The 25,976-nt window shown below is 42.5% G+C and overlaps 2 protein-coding genes and 1 non-coding gene across 5 annotated transcripts in view; 2 read left to right on the forward strand and 1 right to left on the reverse strand.

The window, feature by feature from the left end:
• The window catches only part of BBS9 (Bardet-Biedl syndrome 9), a 384,264-nt gene extending 382,934 nt beyond the window's left edge, over nucleotides 1-1,330 (reverse strand). Inside the window, exon 1 of the mRNA XM_066354391.1 lies at nucleotides 1,021-1,330. The gene's annotated coding sequence lies outside the window, so the exon portion shown is untranslated. The remainder of the gene's footprint in view (nucleotides 1-1,020) is intronic.
• Nucleotides 1,331-1,441: 111 nt separating this feature from the next.
• NT5C3A (5'-nucleotidase, cytosolic IIIA) overlaps nucleotides 1,442-25,976 on the forward strand; it is a 54,133-nt gene continuing 29,598 nt past the window's right edge. The window contains exon 1 of one of the 3 annotated variants that reach the window (XM_066354409.1): nucleotides 1,442-1,676. In XM_066354409.1, the coding sequence (XP_066210506.1) occupies nucleotides 1,539-1,676 (138 nt within the window). In that variant the 5' untranslated portion in view covers nucleotides 1,442-1,538. The remainder of the gene's footprint in view (nucleotides 1,677-25,976) is intronic. The other 2 variants (XM_066354410.1, XM_066354412.1) reach the window with 2 other exon arrangements.
• On the forward strand, nucleotides 13,167-13,271 carry LOC136384326 (U6 spliceosomal RNA). The gene has a single exon (XR_010747599.1). It is a non-coding gene; the product is annotated as a U6 spliceosomal RNA (small nuclear RNA).

Consider the following 25,976-nt stretch of genomic DNA (forward strand, 5'->3'; position numbering starts at 1 on the left):
TTTTTTTTTTTTTTTGTATTTTTCTGAAGCTGGAAACTGGGAGGCAGTCAGACAGACTCCCGCATGCGCCCGACCGGGATCCACCCGGCACGCCCACCAGGGGTGATGCTCTGCCCATCCGGGGCGTCACTCTGCCGCGACCAGAGCCACTCTAGCGCCTGGGGCAGAGGCCAAGGAGCCATCCCCAGCGCCCGGGCCATCTTTTGCTCCAGTGGAGCCTCGGCTGCGGGAGAGAAAGAGAGAGACAGAGAGGAAGGAGGGGGGCGTGGAGAAGCAGATGGGCGCTTCTCCTGTGTGCCCTGGCCGGGAATCGAACCCGGGACTCCTGCACACCAGGCCGACGCTCTACCACTGAGCCAACCGGCCAAGGCCTTCCCTCTCTTTTTTTTTTTTTTTTTTTTTTTTAATATTTTTTTTTTAATATTTTTTATTTTATTTATTCATTTTTTAGAGAGGAGAGAGACAGAGAGGGAGAGAGAGGAGAGAGAGACAGAGAGAGAGAAGGGGGGAGGAGCTGGAAGCATCAATGTGCCTTGACCAGGTAAGCCCAGGGTTTCGAACCGGGGACCTCAGCATTTCCAGGTCGATGCTTTATCCACTGCGCCACCACAGGTCAGGCTCCCTCTCTTTTTTTAAGGGGCCCAATATGTTCTGCGCCCAAGCCCTCAACCGACCTTAATCCGCCTGTTTTCTGGGTTTTTAAATACATACATATACATACTGCTTGCAACAATTAGGGATATTTTATCGCTTCATATTCACTTTGAAATATCCCCTAATTGTTGTGAACAGTATATATTGGTCTTCCTAACTGTGTGAAGTGATACCTCAGGACTTTGATTTGCATTTTCCTGATTTTTTAATGTTGAGCATCTTTTAATGTGATGTTGAGCATCTTTTATAAAATTGTTGGCCATTGCCCATTTTTTAACTGGGTTACTTGTTTTTGTTGTTGAGTTATTCATACTCTTGATATGAACCCTTATCAGATATATGGCTTGAAAGTATTTCCTCACATACCCTGGGCCTCCTTTTCGCTCCGCTGTTTTGCCAGCTGCGCACCGAGTGTCAGGACGCTCTGCTGCCAGCACCACTGCGCCTGTTGGCGGGCTGCGCCGCGGCGCCTTCTGGGCGTTGTAGTCCAGAGCCGCCGAGGTGGATGCAAGTTGGAGGTTATTTTTCTGAATGGGCCCAGGTTGGAATCGTTTTTCTATTGGGCGTGGCTAGAATGAACCACTGCCTGGTCCTCATTAGCAGAGAAATAGAATTCACACAATTCCCTTTTCAGTGCTTGGCCAGTTCCGGCTCGTAGGCTCTGGGGGAGGCCCACCTGCCCTCCTCGGCTCCCGACGCAGGCCACGCCCTCCCGCCATTCCCCTGTCCCCGCCCTTCGACGCCCGTGGGTGGGACTTTTCATCGAAGGCGGGGCTTGCGCCAGGGGCGGGGCGTCCAGGCTCTTCGCGGGCTCGCGTTTCTCAGGCCCCCAGCGGCCCGGCGTCCTGTTCTTTTCCGCTTGGGAGGCGCACGAGGCTGTGTCCATGGACCCGGCGGCCGTGGCGCGGGTGGGCGCGGTAGCAAGCGCCAGCGTGTGCGCCCTGGTGGCGGGGGTGGTGCTGGCCCAGTACATATTCACCCTGAAGAGGAAGACGGGGCGGAAGACCAAGATCATCGAGATGGTGAGTACGGGGACTGGGCGCGCCGGGGCGCGGGAGGGCCCGCGGGGCGCCCCGGCCGCTGCTGGGACGCCCGGAGCGCCCAGGGGACCCGTCTAGACCCTCGACGGCAGCAGTAGGGGCCTTTGTTCCATCTCCTTTTGAAACAGAAGGGCAGCGAATAGGTGATAAGGAAACCGGCAACCTCCTGCTGTCCAGCGCGTTTCTCAGGAGAGAAACTGACGTCGGGACCGGCTGCCTCCTCCCGCCCGCGTCCCCCGCACAGCCTTGCAACAAATCCAGCTCCAGCAAAGGGCTTGTTTCTGCACCGGGGCCAGGATGAGCTAGATCCCGAATAGGCGTATCTTCTCAGTGGTTAAAATAAGGCCATTAAACCCGTTGGAGTTCAGGCATTATTTATTCTGTATTTGAATATGGTTTCTTCTTGTCTTAAACCACCAAAAAGTGTCTTTGTGGTCATTTTTCTCCCAAACCTAACACTTTAGAAATCTATTCACAATTTTATTTTTATTTTTATTTTTTTGGTAATAGAGTGTTTAAAGAATTCTATTTGAGGTACATTATAAGCAGTATTTGCTGCAAAGTTGGGGACTTTTCATTTTTTTAAAAGTCCATTCATCCCGATAGGTTACATTTTGATGTGCTTACTGAGGGGAGTGTATATACTCCAGATATCCTCCGGACCCATGTGCTACACACGTGAACTTCTGGGGCCAAATATCTATGACAAATTAGTTGACAATCTATGATTCTAACTAAATACTAATCATTTTAGGTCCATGTGCTACAAAGAATAATTCAGCTTCAATGATATGTTCTGATGGATCAAAGAAACTATTTCGATGCTATTGAATGCAGAAGTATTTTATATATACTAAAAGTTAATACAAATGTTAACTCCTATATGTCTCATGCACCTATAATTTCTAGGCTTTGTTTATTGCGAGAATTAAATTATTCTGAGCTTGTTATTTCTTTTCTCCACCTGTATACCCACAGCAGCAAGTTTTTTTTTTTTTTAATTTATTCATTTTAGAGAGGAGAGAGAGAGAGAGACAGAGAGAGAGAAGGGGGGGAGGAGCTGGAAGCATCAACTCCCATATGTGCCTTGACCAGGCAAGCCCAGGGTTTCGAACCAGCGACCTCAGCATTTCCAGGTCAACGCTTTATCCACTGCGCCACCACAGGTCAGGCCATAAACTTTTTTTTTTATTTATTTTAGAGAGGAGAGAGAGACAGAGAGGGAGAAAGAGAAAGAGAGGAGAGACAGAGAGAGAAGGTGGGGAGGAGCTGGAAGCATCAACTCCCATATGTGCCTTGACCAGGCAAGCCCAGGGTTTCGAACCAGCGACCTCAACATTTCCAGGTCAACGCTTTATCCACTGCGCCACCACAGGTCAGGCTGCAGCAAGTTTTTATCTCAGACATTTCACTTTGTTCCTGGTGCTGTCTGTCCTGCTTAGAGAGCTTTGGTGGCTTCTTTTTGTACCAAACCAAAAATTTGTTCCTGAATATCTTTATATGGCTCATAAAAGAATTTTCTGTTTAAAAACTTATAATACGGCCCTGGCCGGTTGGCTCAGCTGTAGAGCATCGGCCCAGCGTGTGGAAGTCCCGGGTTTGATTCCTGGTCAGGGCATTCAGGGGAATCGTCTCTCTGCTTCTTCACCCTTGCAGCGAAGGGTTAAGAGTGTCTCTTGTCTGCTAATGAGGTAGACTTTGCCATCAGATGCCTTCCAGGTGCAGGATATGGGCTGGTCTCCATAAAGATCAAGGCATGATTACAGGATTGGAACAATCAGCCAGCCCCTCCTCTCCCCTTCTGTGGAGGAGAAAAGGGCTGGAGTTTGGGCTGATCACCTCTGGCCAGTGAATTAGTCCATCTTGCCTCCATAACAGCCCCCATAAAAACCCTTCAAGGAGAGCTTCCGGTTGGGTGACCTAAGGTGCTGGCAGGGTGGTGTGCTTGGACAGCCCCTTATCCCATACCTTACCCTTTGCTTCTACAGCTTCCATTTGGCTCTTCTGAGTTGCATTCTTTGTAATAAACCTGTAGCCATAAGTACAGCACTCTTGTGAGTTGTGTGCAATTTATGGGATCTGACGGAGGGGATTTGTAGGAACCCTCAAATTTATACTCAACCAGACATATGGGTGCCATCTGAAGTAGAGAGCAGATTTATGGAACTGAACCCTTAACTTATGGAATCAGACACTCGCTATAGATTGTATCAAAATTGAACTGGTCGGAGAGTTGAATTGGTTGGTGTGAAGAAAAATACCCACAGATTTGTTGCCAGAAGTGTTGTGTATAAAAACAGTTCAGTGTAAGACACAGTAACTTAAAAATATTTTCATTTATTGAATTTTAGAGAGAGTGGAAGGAGGAGAGAGAGAAACATCAATTTGTTGTTCCATTCATGCCATCATTGGCTGATTCTTGTATGTGCCAGGACCAGGGATTGAACTCACAACCCTGCTTTTCAGGACGATGCTCTAACCAACTGAGCTAGCCAGCCAGGGCTACAATCACTTTTTAATTTTTTTTTTAATTATTGATTGTTTTTAGAGAGAGAGGAAGGGAGAGAGGGAAACATCAATTTGTTGTCCCACTTATGCATTTCTTGGTTGATTCTTGTAATGTACTCTTTTTTTTTTCAATGTGAAATTTTTTTTTTTTTTTTTTTTTTTTTTTTTACAGAGGCAGAGATAGACAGGGACAGACAGACAGGAACGGAGAGAGATGAGAAGCATCAATCATCAGTTTCTCGTTGCGCGTTGCGACTTCTTAGTTGTTCATTGATTGCTTTCTCACATGTGCCTTGACCGTGGGCCTTCAGCAGACTGAGTAACCCCCTGCTGGAGCCAGGGGCCTTGGGTCCAAGCTGGCGAGCTCTTTGCTCAAGCCAGATGAGCCTGTGCTCAAGCTGGCGACCTCGGGGTCTCGAACCTGGGTCCTTCCGCATCCCAGTCCGACGCTCTATCCACTGCGCCACCACCTGGTCAGGCTGTAATGTACTCTTGAGTGGGGATCAAACCCACAATCTTGGCATATTGGGACTATAACTCTAACTACCCAGCCAGGGCAAGATGCAACCACTTTTAATAGGAAACGATTTTAAAGTAAAACATGTATTTTAAATGTGTGTGTGTGTGTGTGTGTGTTTATACACATATGTGCTATTTGTAAGAACTCTTTATTCTTTCTGGATTATGGTGGTAAAAAATCTTACAAGGGTCTTTACCAGATTTTTTTTTATTATTGATTTTTAGAGAGAGGGGAAAGAGAGAGAGAAGGGAGAGGAGCAGGAAGCATCAACTCCCATATGTGCCTTGACCAGGCAAGCCCAAGGTTTCAAACCGGCAACCTCAGTGTTCCAGGTCGACGCTTTATCCCACTGTGTCACCACAGGCCAGGCCTTTACCAGATATTTGTGATGAAAAAATGGTATCTTTCCTGTCCCACAGTTATCCTCCACAATCTGTCTACAACTTCAAGACTCTCAGACTCTGCCACTTACTTTGGTCATTATTCTTGTTGGACAGGTTATACAGAAGTATGGGTTTCATTTGTTTTTATAAAATTCTGCATTTGGATACCCAAATCTAGCTTGAGCTCTCAGTAAAATAACTTGGAATTTAGTGTCCTACTGTATTAATTCCAGAGGCTGATCTGGAAATTGTAGTGTCATTTTGGACAGAAAATGTAATGCCCTTAATATAGCAATAGCAAATTTACCAACTTTCCCTGTTATTTTAAATTCCACATGCTTTATTTGTGTTTCTGAAGTTGTTTTTGAAAGCTGAGGCCCTGGCTGGTTTGCTCAGTGGTAGAGCATCAGCCTGGCGTGTGGATGGTTCCAGGTTCAATTCCCTGTCAAAGCACACAGGAGAAGCCACCATCTGCTTCTCCACCCCTCCCCCTTCTTTCACTCTCTCTCTTTCTCTCTCTTCCCCTCCCACAGCCATGACTCCATTGGTTTGAGCACATCGCCCTGGGTGCTGAGGATGGCTCCTTGAAGTCTCCGCCTCAGGCCCTAAAAATAGCTCAAATGTAACCTTGGCCCCCGATGGGCAGAGCATCGGTCCTAGACAGGTGTCGCCAGCTGGATCCCGGTTGGCACACACATGGGAATCTGTCTCACTATCTCCCCTCCTCTCACTTGGAAAAAAAAAAAAAGCTGAGAAAAATTTCTTTAGTCCCATGGATGTTAAAAGAAATCTCTCAATCTGACTTTTAAATTTAAAGCCCATCTGAATATCTCGTTCTTCTGATTGTTGTTAAAGGAAATTGTATACAGACCTTTCCCTATGGGAGTTTAAAAGCTCAGATACATAAGGGATTTCAAACTAAATTACATTCATGGAAAAGAATGGCTTCATTTGACAGACTGTTTGGTAAACAGAAAGAGCTAGCTGATGAGAACAAACATTTCCAACCTCTTTTATTGGAGGGAAATTGAATTATAATCTTTAAACTAGAGAAATTAAAGGTTTTATTATTTTTTAAAAATGGAATTAAATTAGATGATCTCTAAGAGCTCTTCTAAAGATGTGAGCTACATGTTGAATAGCAAGGGATGTAAATTAAATACAACTTTATTTTGTATTTTTTTTAATTTAAAATCTTTTTTCTTTTTATTTTTAATTTTTTTTTAATTTTTTTTTATTTTACAGAGACACAGAGAGAGAGTCAGAGAGAGGGATAGATAGGGATAGACAGACAGGAACCGAGAGATGAGAAGCATCAATCATTAGTTTTTCGTTGCGCATTGCAACACCTTAGTTGTTCATTGATTGCTTTCTCATATGTGCCTTGACCGCGGGCCTTCAGCAGACTGAGTACCCCTTGCTTGAGCCAGCGACCTTGGGCTCAAGCTGGTGAGCCTTGCTCAAACCAGATGAGCCCGCGCTCAAGCTGGCGACCTCGGGGTCTCGAACCTGGGTCCTCCTCATCCCAGTCCGCAGCTCTATCCACTGCGCCACCGCCTGATCAGGCTAAAATCATTTTTTTATTCATTGATTTTGTTGATTCTTGAGTGTGACCTGACTGGGAATCAAACCCACCACCTTGGCGTATTGGAACGTCCCTCTATCTAACCAACTGAGCTACCTAGCAAGAACACACAAATTTATTTTGCTCTCTTGCGGTCCCTTTCAAGTTTATTCAGTGGTAGTTATCTTTCTCCCTCCTGCTAAAAACTGATAGGCCCGCGACTTTTTGCTCACTCACAGTGTATTTTAAGATCACAAAAATTCAGTCTCATTTCTGTCAATAAATAAGTCCAATCTTATATTTTATATATAAGATGATTTCCTATGAATATCAGGTGAGACTTTAGTAAGGCTCACCAGTATTTTTAGTTCTTTTCACCTCCTTGCAGTTGGGCAAGCTTTTGCTTGCCCATAAAATGTGGTCACTTCTGAGCCAGTAGTTATGAAGGCCCCTCTTGCTAGCCCGGTGAGAAGGTCACCTTCACGAACCACCCCCTTGAACAGCTGTTTACATAGACTTTCTTCACGTTTTTTACCATTGCTCCATTTCCTTACTAAATGGTATGCTTGGGGGGTTCTTCCCCTTGCCATTAAGTGTGATACCTGCCATCCTGGTTCCTGGATTGAACCTAAACAGGAAGATTCCGTTAACATCCTCTTGCAGTCTAATATTCCATTTAATGTTTCCTGGATGTGACCCTTTGTTAGGGGCTGGATTTTGTCCCCCAAAATTCAAATGTCGAAGTCCCAACCACTACCTCAGAATGTAACCCCATTTAGAGGTAAGGTCTTTAAAGAGGTGGTGAATTTAGAATGAGGTTGTTAGGGAGGGCCCTGATCCGATATTACTGTGTCCTTATAAGAAAGGGAAGAAAAAGCAGAGGCATCTGTGCACAGAAGGACGGACTCCTGAGCAAGGCAGCAAGAGGTGGCCATCTGCAAGCCCAGGAGAGAGGCCTCAGAGGAACCCGTCCCTGCCAACATCTAACCTTGGACCTCCAGCTTCCAGAACTGACCAAATAAATTGGGGTTGCTTAGGCCACCTGGGCTGATATTTGGTTATGACAGCTCTAGCAAAATGCACACTGTTTGTTTGTTTATTCATTTAGAGAGATTTGCAACTAGATTACATTTTGTTTTGTTGTTTGATGAGCATATTATCTCTTTTTCTGTCTTTTTTTTTCCTCAAAAGTTATTCCTGCCCACAGTCAATGTTTAGCACTCTAATAAAGAGAAATCACTCAACCTTCAGAAAGCTAGATGTTTTATCTGTAATAAGAAACGGAGTCCCACCTCAAAGAAAATGAAAGCTATAAAGTATTACATTTTCTGCAAACCCTGTATGTCGGTGAATCTCAAAAAAAAATGAGTGTGAAATCACTTGAGTTTATTTTAAGATATACATGTCAGATTCTCGTGTGCAGTGGTGTGTGTGAGGACAGCTGTGCTGTGCTGTAGAGGAAGATGGGATCGCTCCTGCCTTCTGAGATGTGACAAAAGTGATCATTAATAACAAAAATGGAGCTGAGCATTTGAGATCTTGCCGCCCAACATGTCAGCAGCTTGGCGGAAATAAACTCGCATAAAAATCCTCCCCCCAAAAAAAATGGAAAGAGAGACCAAAAATATATATACATACTTGAAAACAAAGACAGTGTAATTGTCTACCTTGAAAATCCTGATGAACCAAGTGAAAACCTGTTAGAATGAATGAGTTCAGTAAGGTGAACGGAAACAAGATTGAAGTACAAAAATACTTTAACATTCTGATATGCCAGCAAAAACAAATTGTTTTCTAAATAAACCTTCTCTTACAGTTTGAGCCTTGCCTCTGAGTTCTTTCTGAGCCGGAACTCAGGTATTGAGGTTGCTGAACCCAGGGTCCCGTCTGACTCTGCTGGTCTAACACCTGGAGGCGTGTTCACCACCACCAAAGGCACTTCTGTGTGTCTGGCCCCAGGGTGCAGAGATCCACGCCCATGGCCACCCTACCTCCCCTCCAAGACCAGCTTTCTGGGGCCCCCTAATGTGGCTATTCCTCCTGGGCTTTGGGGAAGGTGAGAAAACCCTGAGGTTTTGCTTCACTGTAGGGAAGTCTGGGGGCAGGACAGGAGGAGCCCGACCTAGTTCATAAGCCTCAGGGGGCTGCAGGCTGGCTCCTAGAACTGTCACTCACACACTCTCTCACACACACACACACACACACACACACACACACACATTATCTAGAACTTTCCGCATAATGCTTCTAGCGTCATTTATGATCATTTTTCCCTAGTGGGTTTTTGCTATGAATGAATTGAAGTACTCTCATGGTACTTGAGATGGCAGTGGTGTTTTGGGAAGAGCTTCTGTATAGTTTCAGAAGTGGCCAGAAAAAACTTGAGATTTGGCATATTCACGTTTTCGCTTCATATTACAGAAAGAGAACAACCAGATTGTGACATCAAGATATTGATCAAGGGGCCTGACCAGGTGATGGCATAGTGGATAGAACGTTAACCTAGGACACTGAGGACCCAGGTTCGAACCCCGGAGGTTGCCAGCTTGAGTGTAGGATCACCAGCTTGAGTGTGGGATGATGGACATGATCCCATGGTCACTGGCTTGAGCAAGGGGCCACTGGCTCAACTGGAGCCTCCCAGCCAAGGCACAAATGAGAAAGTAATCAGTGAACAACTAAAGTGCCACAAAGACGGGTTGATCCTTCTCGTCTCTCTCTCTCTCTCCTTTCCTGTCTGTCCCTGTCTGCCTGCTCTCATTAAATAAAAAAAGAAGAAATTGACCAACGGGATGGATGTGCTTTCTTATCCATGTTAGAGCAAGAATTGTGCCATTTAAGGGGTGCTCAGTAGGAAAACAGCCGTCAGAGGTGCAGTAACAGGAAATGTTTCCAAAAATAGGAACAGAATCAGCAGTATCAGACTGCAGAGGTCACAAGTTGGACTGAAAGGCTATTGTGGCTGGAGCAGCCACTGGCAAAACAATGAATAAAACCAGAAAGTGATTGTGGACTGAGAAACACTTGTGCCGGGGGCGTGTGTTTTGTTTTGTTTTGTTTTGTTCTGGAATGGTTGGCACAAAGTCTGTTGGGAGGCAGCAGGACGGTGAAAAGCAAGTGATTAAAGATGGAAGAGAAGAGGGAACAGCGGTGACGATGAGGTGCAGAGGAGGTGGGAAGGCAGGCGATAGGGACACAGGTGCACGGACGCCGTTTCATCAGGTGTATTCTCATTGACTGACAGCTGCTGATTTCTGCATATTCTTGTTTACATTATATCTTACCATTTCCAGCCTTACGTCACCTGCCTCTACCTACTTCATTGTGTATTGCTGTCCAGTTCATCTAATTTCTCCAATTATTGAATTAAATGGAATTAACTGCTCCTTTCCTCTAATTTTACATACCAACTGCTTTCCTAAGGTAGGGAGGAAGAAACTTCCCTCTACCCTCAAAGTTCTTCCGGCTGTTCTGATAATCAAACAGACAGGAGAAGATTGCAAGAGAAAATGACATTGAACCCTTTGAGCAGTACGAACGTTCATGTACGTCCTCATGCCTCCTGACCATCCAGGGTACGATTGTACACATGTAAGGCAACATTATGAAAAGGCAAATGTGTGTTCTTCTTGTTTCCATAGATTGGTTATCAAACAAACATGATTTTAAGTTAATGAAACTGGAACTGGACCTAATTTCATTTTTGGGGGGGAAAAAATTCACTTCCAGGGGCCAGCAAGCATGAAAAACACCGGCTGCTCAAAGGGTTAATACATACATGTGGACGGGAAGCCCACATCCGTGAGACAGCCAAGAGACCCCGTGTGCAGGTCCAGAGACAGAAATGGAAAGAGGTGTATGGACATTCTGAGCGAGGGATAGTTCAGGTGCCCTGGAGACTTCATTGCAGGATAGTCAAAGAGGTTTCTAACTCTCTTTTCTAAGGGGCGAGGCCCCTGATGCAAGTTCACTTAGGTAGTTAAGGGGGGCAAAAGTTTCTCTTCATCCCTCTGGCTAAAGTCGCCCAGTCTGCACACCACAGAGGCACATCTTGGGGTGACTCATTCTGAAGCCCCACACTAACGTCTGCATTACTAGAAAATACCCTAATTCTTTTTTTTACCTTCAAATTATGTATTTTTCTGTAATAGGAAACTAATCTTTAAAAAAAAAAGATGAGATGGTATAATCATTCAATTCATCTCACATCCTTTATTAAATTCTCCCAAAGGAAAAGCATCTATCCAATGAAATAACAAGCAAGCACAAAACCACCACTAATGTATATATAGCCTTGACGTTATCCCCTAAAGAGCAGCGAGGAAAGTGGGCATTATTTGGGCAGCAGGACAGAGGAGATGGAACTGTCTCTAGAAGCTCTCCAGCCTGTTAAAATTGTCCTTTCTAATTTAAACACGTTTCAGCTATTTATGGCTTCCTTGTGAAACCGAGGGCTACTTCTTAAATAGCTGGTGCTGGTTTTGAAACTTCAGTGTGTTTCCTTCCTGGAGATGGACTTCTAACAAAAACTTCCTCCTTTCGTCTATCCTAAGATAGTATCAGATGTTTTCTGGACACTGTCACTGAGTAAGTGTGAAGTAGTGAGTTTATACTTAGAAAAGGGAGGAGGCGAAACCAAGACTAACAACTGCTTCAGTGGGTTAATAGTATCACTGTCACTTAGGTCAGGGGTCGGGAACCTTCTTAGCTGAGAGAGCCATGAACGCCACATATTTTAAAATGTAATTCTGTGAGAGCCATACAACCACACGTGTACGTTAGGCATTACCCAATAAAAATTTGGTGTTGTCCCGGAGGACAGCTGTGATGGGCTCCAGCCACCCGCAACCATGAACATGAGTGGTAGGAAATGAATGGACTGTAATACATGAGAATGTTTTATATTTTTAACGTTATTTTTTTATTATTAAAGATTTGTCTGCGAGCCAGATGCATCCAACAAAAGTGCCACATCTGGCTCACGAGCCATAGGTTCCCGACCCCTGAGTTAGGCTTTTGAAATATTTCTATAGCTTAACTTTTGTGTAATTTATATCAGTACTCAAATGTCTGAGCTTTTAGGACTGGTGCTAAATTCTCGATTTGTTTTACAAAGCATATTCCCTGAACTCCTGTGGTATTTCCTGATGATTCCTCAAAATGTATCAGTTTATGCACTGCTGTGTATTGTTTACCGTTGTATGTGTTCTTAAGAGACTGGAGTGGTGTGTATTTCTTGATTTTTCTGTTTTATTAATTGCATTTGACCCAAAACAGTGGCTCCAATATATAATACAGATTTTATTTTTGCAGTTGAACAAGAAACCCATAAAATAGGTAGTTGGTGTAAAGGATGTCTTTGAAATTTCTTGGCTTTTCTTACGGTCATGAGATAGCTGTTGAAGTCCTAGCCAGCATACCTATTTTTGAGGCAGCAGAAAGGGAACAGGAAGGAGGAAACCTATTTCAAGTAAAGCAGAACTTTCTCCGTACATGTCATTGGAGAGAACAGTGTCACATGGCCACCCCAACTGTAAAGGAGACAGATTTTTTTTTTTTGGTTGAGCAAATTGCTTCCCCTGATAAAATTGAGTAAGAAAGAAGGGAGAGTGTGCGTTAATTAGGCAATTAGCAGTCTGCCACAAAACACCATAGCACCTGTTCTTTTTCTGTATCAGTTGCCATTCAGTAAATAGTGACTTAATATTTGATCAGAGGAAAACACATGTATGTGTATATAATCAAGTATTCCTGGGGGTCAGTTGTCTGGTAGAAACGGAGCAGTCCAGCTAAGCCAAGTACTTGGTACTCCAGCCATAAAGAACACAAACTCAGAATAGCTTTGCGCTTCCAGGCACCCCAAGAGTAAAAATTTTTCCATTCACACCTCAAATGTCTAGATCTTAAATAGTTCTTGAGACATAACCACTGCTTTCATACATGCTAATGAGATGATTGTTGCGACTAGCTTAACAGTACTTTTAGAATGACTGAATATAAATATGAGATATCAATAAAAGGCTACGTGGATTTCAAAGGAATAGGGGATGACATTTGGTAATAGCTGATGGATGTGGTGGCATTTGAACGGTAACAATCACAAAATCGGTTCAGTTTGAATAAAGTGTTTTGGAAAATAAGAGAAATATGTTAAATTCTTATCATGGGCAAAGAATATATCCAAGATCATCTTGAATCCCCAGATTTGCCAGTATGAAAATGTTTATATATACCAGGCATATGACTTTGTCCTTTGAAGTCACACTTGTCATGTTTCCTTTTTATTATCCTCATACAACAAGTTAACCACGTGAAAAGTTTGGTTTCCTAATCTAATAAGCCATTTTTAGGTTAGCTGGAACAGTTTTAGATAAGTTAACACAAAACTAAAAGGCCAAAATAAGGGGCAAGGAGCATTTTTGTGAGCCGTAAAAGAGCTTTTCCGGACAGAAGCCCAAGTACTGTTATGGTTAGAAAATAGGGCGAAAGTTTTTTATGTGCCGGCTTCGGCAGCACATATACTAACATTGGGATAGTACGGAGGATTAGCATGGCCCCTGCGCAAGGATGACATGAAAATTTGTGAAGCATTTTGTGTTAAAATAAAAAATAGAGGTATTTATGAGAAAGGGAGGGAGATGAATTACATCAATAAAAGAAAGACTTTTCTATCTGTGTAGTCAGAGGGACACTAATTCTAAACAATGTTTTTATTTTTCAGTTCTGTGATCATCAGCTAGTCATAATATCTGCTTTCTGGTTATCTTTGCTAATAGTGCTTTGGGGTGCAGTATTGCTTTAGGCCCAGTCCAATGATCATTTTGCCCTGTTTTAACATTTCAGAGAAGTCGTACTTGAACTGGACACTAGTATTTTTTTTTTATTTTTCTTTTATTAATTTTTTAGAGAGAGAGAGAGAGAAGGGGGAGGGAGGAGCAGGAAACATCAACTCCCATATGTGCCTTGAGCAGGCAAGCCCAGGGTTTTGAACCGGCGACCTCAGCGTTCCAGGTCGACGCTTTATCCACTGCGCCACCACAGGTCAGGCGACACTGGTATTTTTAATTTATCCAAAAAAATCTTACGGCTGGCCACAAACCTGAATATCCTTACATCCTTCTACTTTCTGTATTGCATTAGCAGCAGTAGCCATTGAGTCCAGGGGATGCGCAGTACCCCCCCACACACACACACACACACACACAATGGGGCGATGTTTTTTACAGTTTCTGTAAGTGCTAACTTTGTAAACTGTGACGAGGATGGGCAAACTGTATATTTTGAGTGTAAGATCCCATGTGCCAGCACTGAAATACACCAGTGGTTCTGAGTGCTCCCGGACCAGCATCAGCAGCTTGTAGGGAACTGTAAGATACGCAGATTCTCTAGCTCCACGCAGGATTATGTGGTTTTTTGACCTGGCCGAATAGCTCCGTGACTTTGAGCATCATCCTGAAGCACAGTGGTTGCTGGTTCAATCCCTGATCAAGGCACATACAGGAACAGCTCAATGTGCCTGTCTCTCTCTCTCTTTCTCGCTCACTCTCTGAAATCAGTAAATAAAATTTAAAAAATAAATAAATAGATAAATAAAATAAATAAGCCTGACCAGGTGGTGGCACAATGGATAGAGTGTCAGAATGGGATGCAGAGGACCCAGGTTCAAAACCCTGAGGTCTCCGGCTTGAGCATGGGCTCACTGGCTTGAGCATAGGGTTGTTGGCTTGAGTGTGGGATCATAGACATGACCCCATGGTCGCTGACTTGAGCCCAAGGTTGCTGGCTTGAGCAAGGGGTCACTTGGCCTGCTGTAGCCCCCTGGTCAAGGCACATAAGAGAAAGCAATCAATGAACAACTAAAGTGTCCCAACAAAGACTTGATGCTTCTCATCTCTCTCCCTTCCTGTCTGTCCCTATCTGTTCTCTCAGTCTCTATCTCTGTTGCAAAAAAAAAAAAAGATTGTGTGCTTTCTTGAGGGTGCTTATGCTTTCCAAAGGTGTGTTAACCTAGATAAAGAAGAACAATGCACAGGGTTTGCTTAAGCAAAGATAAAACTTACTAGAGAAGTTGCAGACCTGGGCGTGACTGCTCACTATCTGCCCCATCGGGAATTTGTAACCAGATCACCCTGTGAGGTTACTTTCTACAGAACCCCACCCCATGTTCACATAGACATGGGAGGTACCTCTGCGGAAGTGAACAACTCTTCCGTGGCTTAGAGTTGTACCATGGACAGTGAGACAAAAGAGAGAGAGGCTTGGGGGAGGTCTGTTCAGAGTAGGAAGGAAAACACTGCGAAGTGAGTGTGTGCTCCTGTCCAGATTTGAGTCAGTGCTTTGCCACTGATAAGGAGGTGAGACTTTCCTGTGATTTCATCTCCCTTCTCTTCCGGGTACATAGTAGAAGACACTCTTACACATGGAGATTTCCTTTATAAATGGACACTTCTTTAACAAAAGGTTCACATCTGTGTTTGCTCAGCCTCTCCTATGTCTGCTGTTTCTGTGATCTCCTTACGGTTAGGCCTATTAGGCATTCGCTGAGGGGGGGGGGGGGTGTATACTGTGCTGCCCTTGAGGAGCGGAATTACAGTAATCCTGGATGAAAGAGAAAGAAGTCCTAGACTGCTGTGGAGGCAGCAGAGAGGGGAGAGAAAAGAGATGAACTGCCAGGCTGAAACCTGCAGGCCTTCATCATTTTTGCAGTGTTTTAGAGTCTCCTTTAGTTCTCATAGCAGCAGAGGCAGATGTAACGGTGGGCACACCAGGCGCATGCGCTGGGCCCCGACGTCTGACGGGCCCCACAAAACCCCAACTTGACACTTTTTTCTGATGACACCAAGTTTGGTTTCATATGTGCAATTTTAACATTAATAGTACATAATATTTTTTATTTATTTAAAAATATGGTTAACATGTATTTTTATTTTCTCTTCTTTTTTTGTGTGTGTGTACTTTTCCGAATTTAGAAGCGGAGAGGCAGTCAGACAGACTCCCGCATGCAACTGACCAAGATCCACCCAGCAGGCCCACCAGGGGGCGATGCTCTGCCCATCTGGGGCGATGCTTCTCTGCTGCCAGAGCCATTCTAATGCCTCAGGGGGAGGCCATGGAGCCATCCTCAGCACGGGGGCCAGGCCAATGGAGCCTTGGCTGTGGGAGGAGAAGAGAGAGTCAGAGAGAAAGGAGAGGGGGAAGGGTGGAGAAGCAGATGGGCGCTTCTCCTGTGTGCCTTGGCCGGGAATCGAACCCAGGACTTCCACACCCCCGGCCCACGCTCTACCGCTGAGCCAACCGGTCAGGGCCTTCCCTTTTTTTAGGGGGCCCAATATTTTCTTCTGCGCCGGGGTCCTCAGCCGACCTTGATCCACCTGTGCGTACCAGTTTGGGTGTTCCCTATAGTTTATATTGAATCATTTCCATATCACCCTTTGTTCGTTTGTTTTTAAAATAATCCAGGCATCACAACGTGTAGAGGCATATAACACATCTCGCATCATATTTTAACCCTTATTCTCTTTTAAGAGTTTGTAATTTATATCTTTGGTGTAATAATGTGAAATCTAGTATGGTGAACCCTACCATGTTACAATAGATATCCAGCCCCGCCCTCACCCCTCGTGAGACGGCAGTCAGGGAAATCTGTACAGTTCTGACCTTTGTCAGCAGGTGGCGGACTTCTCTCTTTGCTCTGACAGTGCTGCACTTCTAAACCACCTTCCTTGTTTATGCACTTCTGTTTACTCTCCTGGTGTTGCTTAAACCCAGCTATCCCGTTTAAACCACCTGACAAGGAGGCAGTTCCACGATGCCCTAAATGAAATCACAGCCGGTGAGGGGGTGGGAGGAAGCCGCAGGGAGGAGTTATCAGCTAACAACATCAGGGCAAAACCAACAAAAGACTGCCCACACTCCTGAGTGTCAGCTGAAACTTTGGATTAATGCAGGTGGCTGTTTCCACGATTATCTAAAAGAGAAAATAGCCAGGTGCTATCAAACCCCGAGAGCCTCTGCTTCTTGAATTTTTTGGTCCGCTGCCCACAGCTCATCCAAAGGCGCAAAGACTTCCTTACGAATGAATGCGCCTCTCCCAGGACCTGGCGATGCTGTGCTCGCTTCTCCCACCCCTCTTGTCTGTAGTGACTGGAAGTTCTTTCAGAACAGCTTACGTGTTGTATAAAAAGTTGCTAACTCCAGGGTGGTGGGCACGCGTGGCTTTCCCACCTGGCCGTGCTGCGGGCGGTTTAGACCCCAGGCCCCAAGAACGGGCTTCTTTCTCTTGCTATAAACAGCCTAAAAAACCCTTCCTCTTAAAAAAGATGTTCAGCTGTGGACGTTAAAATTTTTTTTAATTAAATTTATTTATTTTAAATTGATTTTAGCAAGAGAAGAAGGGAGAGAGAGACAGGAACATCGATCTGTTCTTGTAGGTGCCCTGACAGGGGATCAAGCTACTAGCAACCTCTGCATTTCAGGATAATGCTCAAACTGTTAAGCCTAATCCGGAGGGACCCAAAACATTGAAGACACGAACAAAGTCCGTTGATTACACATCAAAGCTTTGTTGTCTAGCTTGGCCAAGCGGCGGCAACTCCAACAGAGGTCTGAGGGAGAGCGCGCTGGCCCTTTGTTTTACCTAGTTTTTATAGTTTTGTAAGTGGGAAGTACAGACGCAAAAATTGTAATTAGGAGCCCCTTACCACTATTGGTTATAGTCATATGTCCTTTAACATGATAGGACCACGTTCAATTTGCAAGCCATACATCATTTTGGAGAAAACAAAATTTACAAATCAACACAATGGTAGGAAGATGTCTCTTTACATATTAAAAGGCATTCCTATATTTTCTAGTGTTCATCCACCATCTCTCTGTCCAGAGTCGCACATATTAACCACATTCATTTACATAAGAGAGGTAGTTGCCATGGGGATAAATGCCCGCAAATGGCTCATTGCTATAAGAAAAGGTTTATTTTGGCTTTTCTCTCCCGGCACCTGGCTAGCCGTTCACCCCTTGCCCCACAGGCGTGGTGGAATGTCTGGGGATCCATGTTTTCCTCCCCTTTGCATTCACAATACAATGCCAAGGGCCATCCTGGTCATGCCAATCACACAGTACAGAGACTATTTCTCACTATTTCTCTGCACACCTTAACCCAAATTAATAAAATGTTCTTCAAGCCTCCCCAAATATTAATATTAATTCTGTAGCTTTTGGTACTTTACAACACCTGCGGGTGAAGTGGCGCAGTGGCTCCTCAAAACCAACTGAGCTATCCAGCCAGGGCTGGAAGTTAAAATTTTTGTTGAATGCACGTGTGACAGTCTGCCAGTGTAGATGTAAATGCTGTCTATTTTTTCTTTCATACATGTTGTTTGTCTCCCTCATTTTCAAGGTGTTAGGAGATGACAAAATTGTTTAGTAATTGATTGGAGACTTGCTCAAATTGTTTGGCAAGTTCCTGCTTCTAGGTGGGTGGAAGTCGATAGAGGCAATGTGTGGGTTTCTGCCAGCTCCTTCCTGCCCCCGTTTATCTGCCCTGCAGACTGGTCATGGCACAGCCCTCGCGTTTCCCTCCCCCTAAATGTCCCACGCAGGGTCTGGATTCAGAGTATTGTCATAAAAGTAAAACCATCATGTTCTTATACGGTGTTCCCCTATGAACAATTTGTCAGTTAATGTAGGTTTCTCTGTCAAACCATTAGGTTCTAAGAGGGTGAGACCCTGGATTGATTCTGATGGGGGGAGACAGGAAAAGTTTGAGAACCTAACCATTATAGAATAATAAAATGTTATAAAATAGAAATCCACTGAGTTATCTCAAGAAAAAACTGAGTCATACTGGGATTAGGACTAGAAAACACTTAGAAATGGATTCCCATTTGGGTTAATTTGGCCATGTCCTGTTATCCTATAACCAGGAAGAAGGGACTAAAAATTTGGGCCATCTATACCCTCTGTGTTTACCTTATTTAATCCTTAAAACACAGCCCAGCTGGTAGTTACTGTAATCTTTTTTCAGCTTTCTTAAAAATTGAATTTATTGGGGTGACACTGGTTAACAAATTATGTGAGTTTCAGTACGCAGTTCCATGTAATTGTCTATTAATGGTCAGCGCAGAGCCAGCATTCAGTCTGATTGTAGCTTTCTGGTGAAGCATACTTCCCAGTTGGGATGAGACTTACTTCTTCAGTAAGGTTGTACTCTGTTGCTGATCTCTAGAAAAATAGCTCAGATGGTTAGAGCATCATCCCAATATGCAAAGTTTGCCGGTGTGATCCCTGGTCAGGACACATACAGAAACAGATCGATGTTTCTGTCTCATTCTCCCTTCCTCTCTCTCTAAAATCAACCTATAAATTTATTTATTTATTTATTTTATTATTTTTTTTTTCATTTTTCTGAAGCTGGAAACAGGGAGAGACAGTCAGACAGACTCCCGCATGCGCCCGACCGGGATCCACCCGGCACGCCCACCATGGGGCGGCGCTCTGCCCACCAGGGGGCGATGCTCTGCCCATCCTGGGCGTCGCCATATTGCGACCAGAGCCACTCTAGCGCCTGGGGCAGAGGCCGAGGAGCCATCCCCAGCGCCCGGGCCATCTTTGCTCCAATGGAGCCTTGGCTGCGGGAGGGGAAGAGAGAGACAGAGAGGAAAGCGCGGCGGAGGGGTGGAGAAGCAAATGGGCGCTTCTCCTGTGTGCCCTGGCCGGGAATCGAACCCGGGTCCTCCGCACGCTAGGCCGACGCTCTACCGCTGAGGCCAGGGCCTCAACCTATAAATTTAAAAAATAATAATAAAGTTTTTAAAAATGCTATGTCTTTCCAGGCTAATTAAATACTTTATTATTTTTGTCTTTTGTGCATACCGTGTATTACATAAATGATTTTGTTACATCTGTTCCTAGTTTTGGTAGGATCTAGTGGTCTATAATGATTGTCCTATTATTCTTAAGTATTGTGGTTTATCCAGTAAAGATACACAATATTTTCTTTCTTTAATAAGTCATGTGATCTGTGGTTTGAACACTGGACATCTTGTAAGGGAATAAGGTTGTGTAATAAATACATCACATTCAGGAGTTCAGTATGTATCTGGTTTATATCTCAGTGCTGCCACTTTTTTTTTTTTTTTTTTTTTTGTATTTTTCTGAAGTGAGAAGCAGGGAGGCAGAGAGACAGACTATCGCATACGCCTGACTGGAATCCACCCACCATAACCACTAGGGGGCGATGTTCTGCCCATCTGAGGCCTTGCGCCATTGTAACTGGAGCCATTTTAGCGCCTGAGGCAGAGGCCATGGACCCATCCTCAGCAACCGGGCCAACTTTGCTCCAGTGGAGCCTTGGCTGCAGAAGGGGAAGAGAGAAATAGAGAGAGGAAGGTGAAGAGTAGAGAAGCAGATGGGCGCTTCTCCTGTGTGCCCTGGCCGGAATTGAACCCAGGACTTCCACATGCCGGGCCAACGCTGCTCCACCGCTGAGCCAACCAATCAGGGCTGCTGCCACATTTTAATCATGGTTTAGCCTCAGACAAGTTCCTTCACTCTGTTATGCCTCTATTTTCAATTCTCTAGAATGGAGGGGGTTCACCTAAAAACTCTCCTGCCCCCTTGCTTCCTCAGGGTATTATAGTAAGACTATGTTCTGTCTTTGCTTGAATTTCTATGGCACGTGGTCCTGTAAATACTTACTCTTTGGAACAATTTCAGCAGTGCATTCTTCTCAATATCTGTGTGGGTTGTTGTTAAGTATTAGAGAGGTGATATACATGGAATGCCAAACAGAGCTTACCACTGCTTAGTGATTCAGTAAATGTGAATTCTCTTATCTCCTCCCTTCTGCTACTAAATCAAGCTATTCTTTTCCCAACTTTCTTTCAGACATGTTTTCTTATCGTAGGGTCAAATTAAGTAATGCACTTAAAAATGATCTCTATAAACAGTACTCTCTTTGAGCCTTCAGATTTGCAGATAAACGCAGAATGTTTATAGTTATAGCCTAATTCCTAAATTTTAAGAGATTAGGAATGGGAAGATGTCCAGCATGATGTGAAATGTTGAGCAACAATTTTAACCTGAGCATCCACTCGAGAAAACAGGGCCTAATTCCTGCATTCCTGCTGTCCGCATGCAGAGGGATGAACTGACTCAGGTGGGCGGCGCTCTTGGCACCTTGGCATGTATAATTATATTGTTTTCAGTCACTGGAATTTAATTTCGCTAAAATTATGAAAAACATCGGTTACTGTAAAGGATAAAGAATCCATATGTATGTGTTTGACTCCCTTTTGAATCTCCTCTAATACACTTACAACAAAAACAGATCCTGCGATTCATGTAGATTTCCAAAAAATAACTCGGGGTCTACACATGGATTTCCAGTGCTGCGAGTCAGCTGTAGGGAAGTTTTAATAAGTAAGGCCTCATGAGTACCTGAATTAAGATGCAGCTTTTATGTAAGGGATTTGTCCGTTTTAATTATTTATGTATTTTAAGCTCCATCTCCCCCTTGATTCTCTTTAATCTAGATAAGAAAAAAGAAGCAATCTGCAATTCTCACCGCCAAAAAAAAACCCCGTATTTTAAGAAGCATACTCCTTTCTTTCTCTATTCATATAAATATGAAGTATCATTTTTCCCAAAATGAGATCATACTGTAGCATTGTTTTTAACAAGATTACTCACTTTTAAATTGATTTCTTAATAATAAACTCCTACTTATTTTAATAACTATATCACATTACTTTGTTATGATACCACATATATGGATATCATAACTGATGTAGCGAGTTCTCAGTTGTTGAACATTTAGAGTTCCCAGTTTTTCATTATGGTAAATCCGTGAACAGTCGTGTCCATGGTCTAAGTGGAATGGCCAGATCAAGGACATGCACAAATCTAAGGCTGGTGAGCAGCCTTCCAGAAGGGCTGTACCATTTCCACGAGCAGTATGTTCAAGTCCCAAGCTCTCTGGTTTTCCTGGGAATAGGGATCATTTTTTTCTCATCTTTCCAAATGAGAGTTATCTTTAAGTATTTCTATTACTTTTTAAGTTGAACTTTGCAAAATAATTGGCCATTTATTTTCTTCACTTCTGAATCATATAAGTTCTTCTTCTTGATTTGCAACAGCTCTTTATAAAATGATTTTAACCATGAGAGTATGTCACAAATGTGTTTTTCCAAGTGTTTTTTGTTTTCCATTTTGAGCAATCTCCTTTCCAAACCTTTACATGGTGTCTTTAAACCAACGTACTAATTCTTTGAATGTTTACAGAGCTTAATTGGCACTTGCCTCCTCACTTACACATTATGACTTCATCCTATAGCCAGAATGGAAGGAGGATCAGCGTGTTGTTTGAATAGTTTGTATATGTTACTCATCAGCTTACCCTCCCAGGCACAGAATGAGGAAGGCTGCTATTGAAAAAAAAATAGGTATGGTTTTGCCCCAATGAGTAATTTTTACTTTACCTTCATGAGCATGACTTAGCATATGCCATGTTCATTTCTTCCAAAGGTGTAGTAACATTATATACTTTCACTTTCTTGTATTTTGAAACATGTAACTTTAATTTAAAAAATATATATTTGTTTTCTTCTGGGTGTATGATATATTCATTACAGAAAATTTAGAAAATATCGAAAAATATGAAGAAGTAAATGCTATCACCTGTGATCCTATCATTCCTCTATGATGACTGTTGATTCTTAGTATATTTGGTTCAGTCATGTTAGAGGATTATTATACTAGTGAATTTTGTTTGTTACTGGTTTATTATTTAAGACTCTTGTATCTATATTCATGAGTGAAGTTAGGCATGTTTTCTCTCTTGTGCTATTTTTGACAAGGTTTTGTTTCAGGATTTCATGCTAACTAGTTTCATGAAAAGAATTGGAAAGCTTAATGTCTTCTCATGTAAAACAGTTTATCTAGCATAGGACGCATCTGTTTTTTAAAAGTTTGAAAGAGCTCACCAGTATAAAATGTGACCATAAAGCTTTGTGAAGGCTGTTAAGTTCTATTCTGATGGCATATATTGTATGGTTGAATATAATGTTATCAAAACTTTTCTAAGATTAAATTAAGTACTTTGGTTTACTACATTAGATTGTTAATTTTCAAGGAAGTTTTGAAAGAGCTATATTTTGTATTTTGTTGTTTCTTCTACTTAGATACTTTTTTGTTAATATTAAATAATTACTTATTTTTTAAAAATACTTGAACAAACAAAAAGAATGCAAATAAATTCATCTATTTTTGCCACATTTTATTATGAAAAATTTCAAATATATACAAAAGTTGAAAGAGAGAAATCCACCTTAACCCCTAGAAATGTAAAATAGTGTATTTTAAAATATTGTTCTGGCCTGACCTGTGGTGGCGCAGTGGATAAAGTGTCGACCTGGAAATGCTGAGGTCGCCAGTTCGAAACCCTGGGCTTGCCTGGTCAAGGCACATATGGGAGTTGATGCTTCCAGCTCCTCCCCCCTTCTCTCTCTCTGTCTCTCCTCTCTGTCTCTCCCTCTCCTCTCTAAAAAATGAATAAATAAATTTAAAAAATAAAATAAAATATTGTTCTGATATTTTTTACTGATTGATTTCAGAGAGGAGGGAAAGGGAGAGAGCAACAGAAACATCGATCTTTTTCTGTATGTGCCCTGACCAGGGATTGAGCCAGCAAACTTTACATGTCAGGATGACGCTCTAACTCAGTGGTTCTCAAATTTTTGAAGCCGGGGCACATTTAAAATCCTTCAAATAATTGTAAGTGCACTATATACAAATTTCTGAGAAATATGTATGTTATAATAATTAAGTCAGATATTAAAGAAAAAATATAAAGTCCAAGTGTGCTTTTATGGTAATTAAACAAAATAAATACGACAAAATTAAATTTATTCTGACATTAAAAAAATACTTTTATGTTACACTTTTGCATTATGTTTTTTAGATTTTATAAAAAAGAAGGGTTAAAAAATTAAAAAAAAAACCAAAAAGTTATCTTTTTATAAATATAGATATATTCTTAGTAAGATTTAGTAATTTCAGCAGGTCCAAGTGCAAATGTGTTTTTTCATTCTTATGTTTATGAGAAATATGAGCCTGATGTGTCCTAGCGATTTCTTCAATGTTTGGGGATATATTTGAAAGGCAAACTCTCAATTCCTCATCAATACATTGAAGAATTCCTCTTTTTTACTCTTAATTGTATTGAGGGTAGAAAATTTTAATTCACATAAATAGGATGTTGAAAATTGTAGTAAAATGTGCAAAGCTTTTTTAGATATTGCTATGTAGTCTTCTTTTATAGAAATCCAAAAGACTTCAAGAGACAATTCCTTATGTTTAATCATTAATCCACGATCAGTGGATATAGCTGCCAGTTCTTCTTCTTCTGTTAATGTTAAACCAAAATCACTTGAAGCTTCCATGAATGGTTTTCTAATCCAATCATGTTGTTCAGTGTTAAGTGATGGAAAATGCTATAAATTAAATTCTGCCTGTCAGCCTTCAAGTCCTATTTTATTTTCTCTTAACTTTTGCTCACTTCCAGAATCGGATTCTTCAATATCACGCTTCTTTTTCAGAAATCTATTGATTTTATTTGGGTGTATATTTATCCAAAAACTAATATAATGATGTGTTAATAATAAATATAATAATGATGTGTTAACAAAAAGAGTGGCATTTCCATAATGAAATGGCATAATATAGTAACTATATTTATTTTTCTATCTAGGCACATGCCACGAACCAGCGCAGCTAGTAATTCCAGGTCCCGAGTGCAGAATTAAGAAAATACGGGGTCGGGAGGGCCCTGTAATTGCTGCTGGCAAGAACAAAGGGTGCCCAAAAACCACATCTTGCTTTATTTATAGGGCAAAGTGAGGCCATTAGCAAATCAGCATATCATCTTACTTTACACCAACCAAAGGATAGAAGAAACTTGCCTCTAGTCTTTCCGGGGAACATGGGGGGTAGTGTAAACAATCTAGCACCACAGCTTTAACAGCCTTCTGCAGCCTAATCAAGCAAGGTGGGTTATTGGGCAGACTGTCAGCCAATTCCCATACCTCTGTCCCCCTAAAAATCTAAACTCCCAAAACCCTGTTGGTTTTTTGGACCCCAAAAGGCACATATTTCTCTGGAATACCATAGGGCACACCTGGACATCTTCCAGGGTGCACCAGTGTGCCCTGGCGCACACTTTGAGAACCACTGCTCTAACCAATGGAGCTATCGGCTAGTATGTATATTTTTTACATTCTTTTCAAACCTCTGAGCATTCATCACAGTACACCAAGGTTGCGGGTTGGATCCCTGGTCAGGGCACATACAAGAATTAACCAACGAATGAGTGGAACAACAACAGATCGTTTCTCTCTCTCTAAAATCAATAAATGGTTTTTTTAACAGCATTTTCAAAACCTTATATACTTTTATTATTTAAAGATTTTCTTTATTGATTTTAGAGAAAGGAGATAGAGAGAGAAAGGTGGCGAGGGGAGGAGCAGGAAGCATCAACTTGTAGTAGTTACTTCTCGTATGTGCCTTGACCAGGCAAGGTTAGGGTTTCGAACCAGCAACCTCTGCATTCCAGGTCGATACTTTATCCACTAAACCACCACAGGTCAAATTAAAACCTTATATACTTTTGCCTGACCAGGCGGTGGCGCCAGGGATAGAATGTCGGACTGGGATGCGGAGGACCCGGGTTCGAAACCCTGAGGTCACCTGCTTGAGTGTGGGCTTGAGCTCTGGTTCACTATCTTGAACGCAGGGTCGCTGGCTTGAGTGCGGGATCATAGACATGAACCCATGGTCGCTGGTTTGAGCAAGGGGTCATTCACTCTGCTGTAGCTCCGTGACCCCCCGCCCCCACAGTCAAGACACTTGAGAAAGCAATCAATGAACAACTAAGGCACCACAGGAAGAATTGATGCTTCTCATCTCTCCCCACCGCTGTCTCTGTCAAAAAAAAACAAAACACCTTACATATTTTTAAAACTCAAGTTATCACCCACTGCTCTTTGATATAATTTTTAAAAATTCTTTATTTTTTTCCCATTATATTATTTTTTAAATGAGTTTATCTGGCACAGCAAAAATGGGGTAGTAAGTGAAGTCTTTGTACTCTCTATTTAAATGTATTGGATATAATACACCAATCATAAAAGCTTAACTAGAAAAACCTTTTTGCCATTTTTAATATAACCTATGCCAAAAACAGCAATCCTAAACAATACTGTTCCTTTTCAACAGACAGAATACCAACTGTGTGATGTGGAAAGAGTCCA

This window comes from Saccopteryx leptura, chromosome 12 (assembly GCF_036850995.1).
Source record: "Saccopteryx leptura isolate mSacLep1 chromosome 12, mSacLep1_pri_phased_curated, whole genome shotgun sequence".
Classification (NCBI taxonomy): Eukaryota; Metazoa; Chordata; class Mammalia; order Chiroptera; family Emballonuridae; genus Saccopteryx; species Saccopteryx leptura.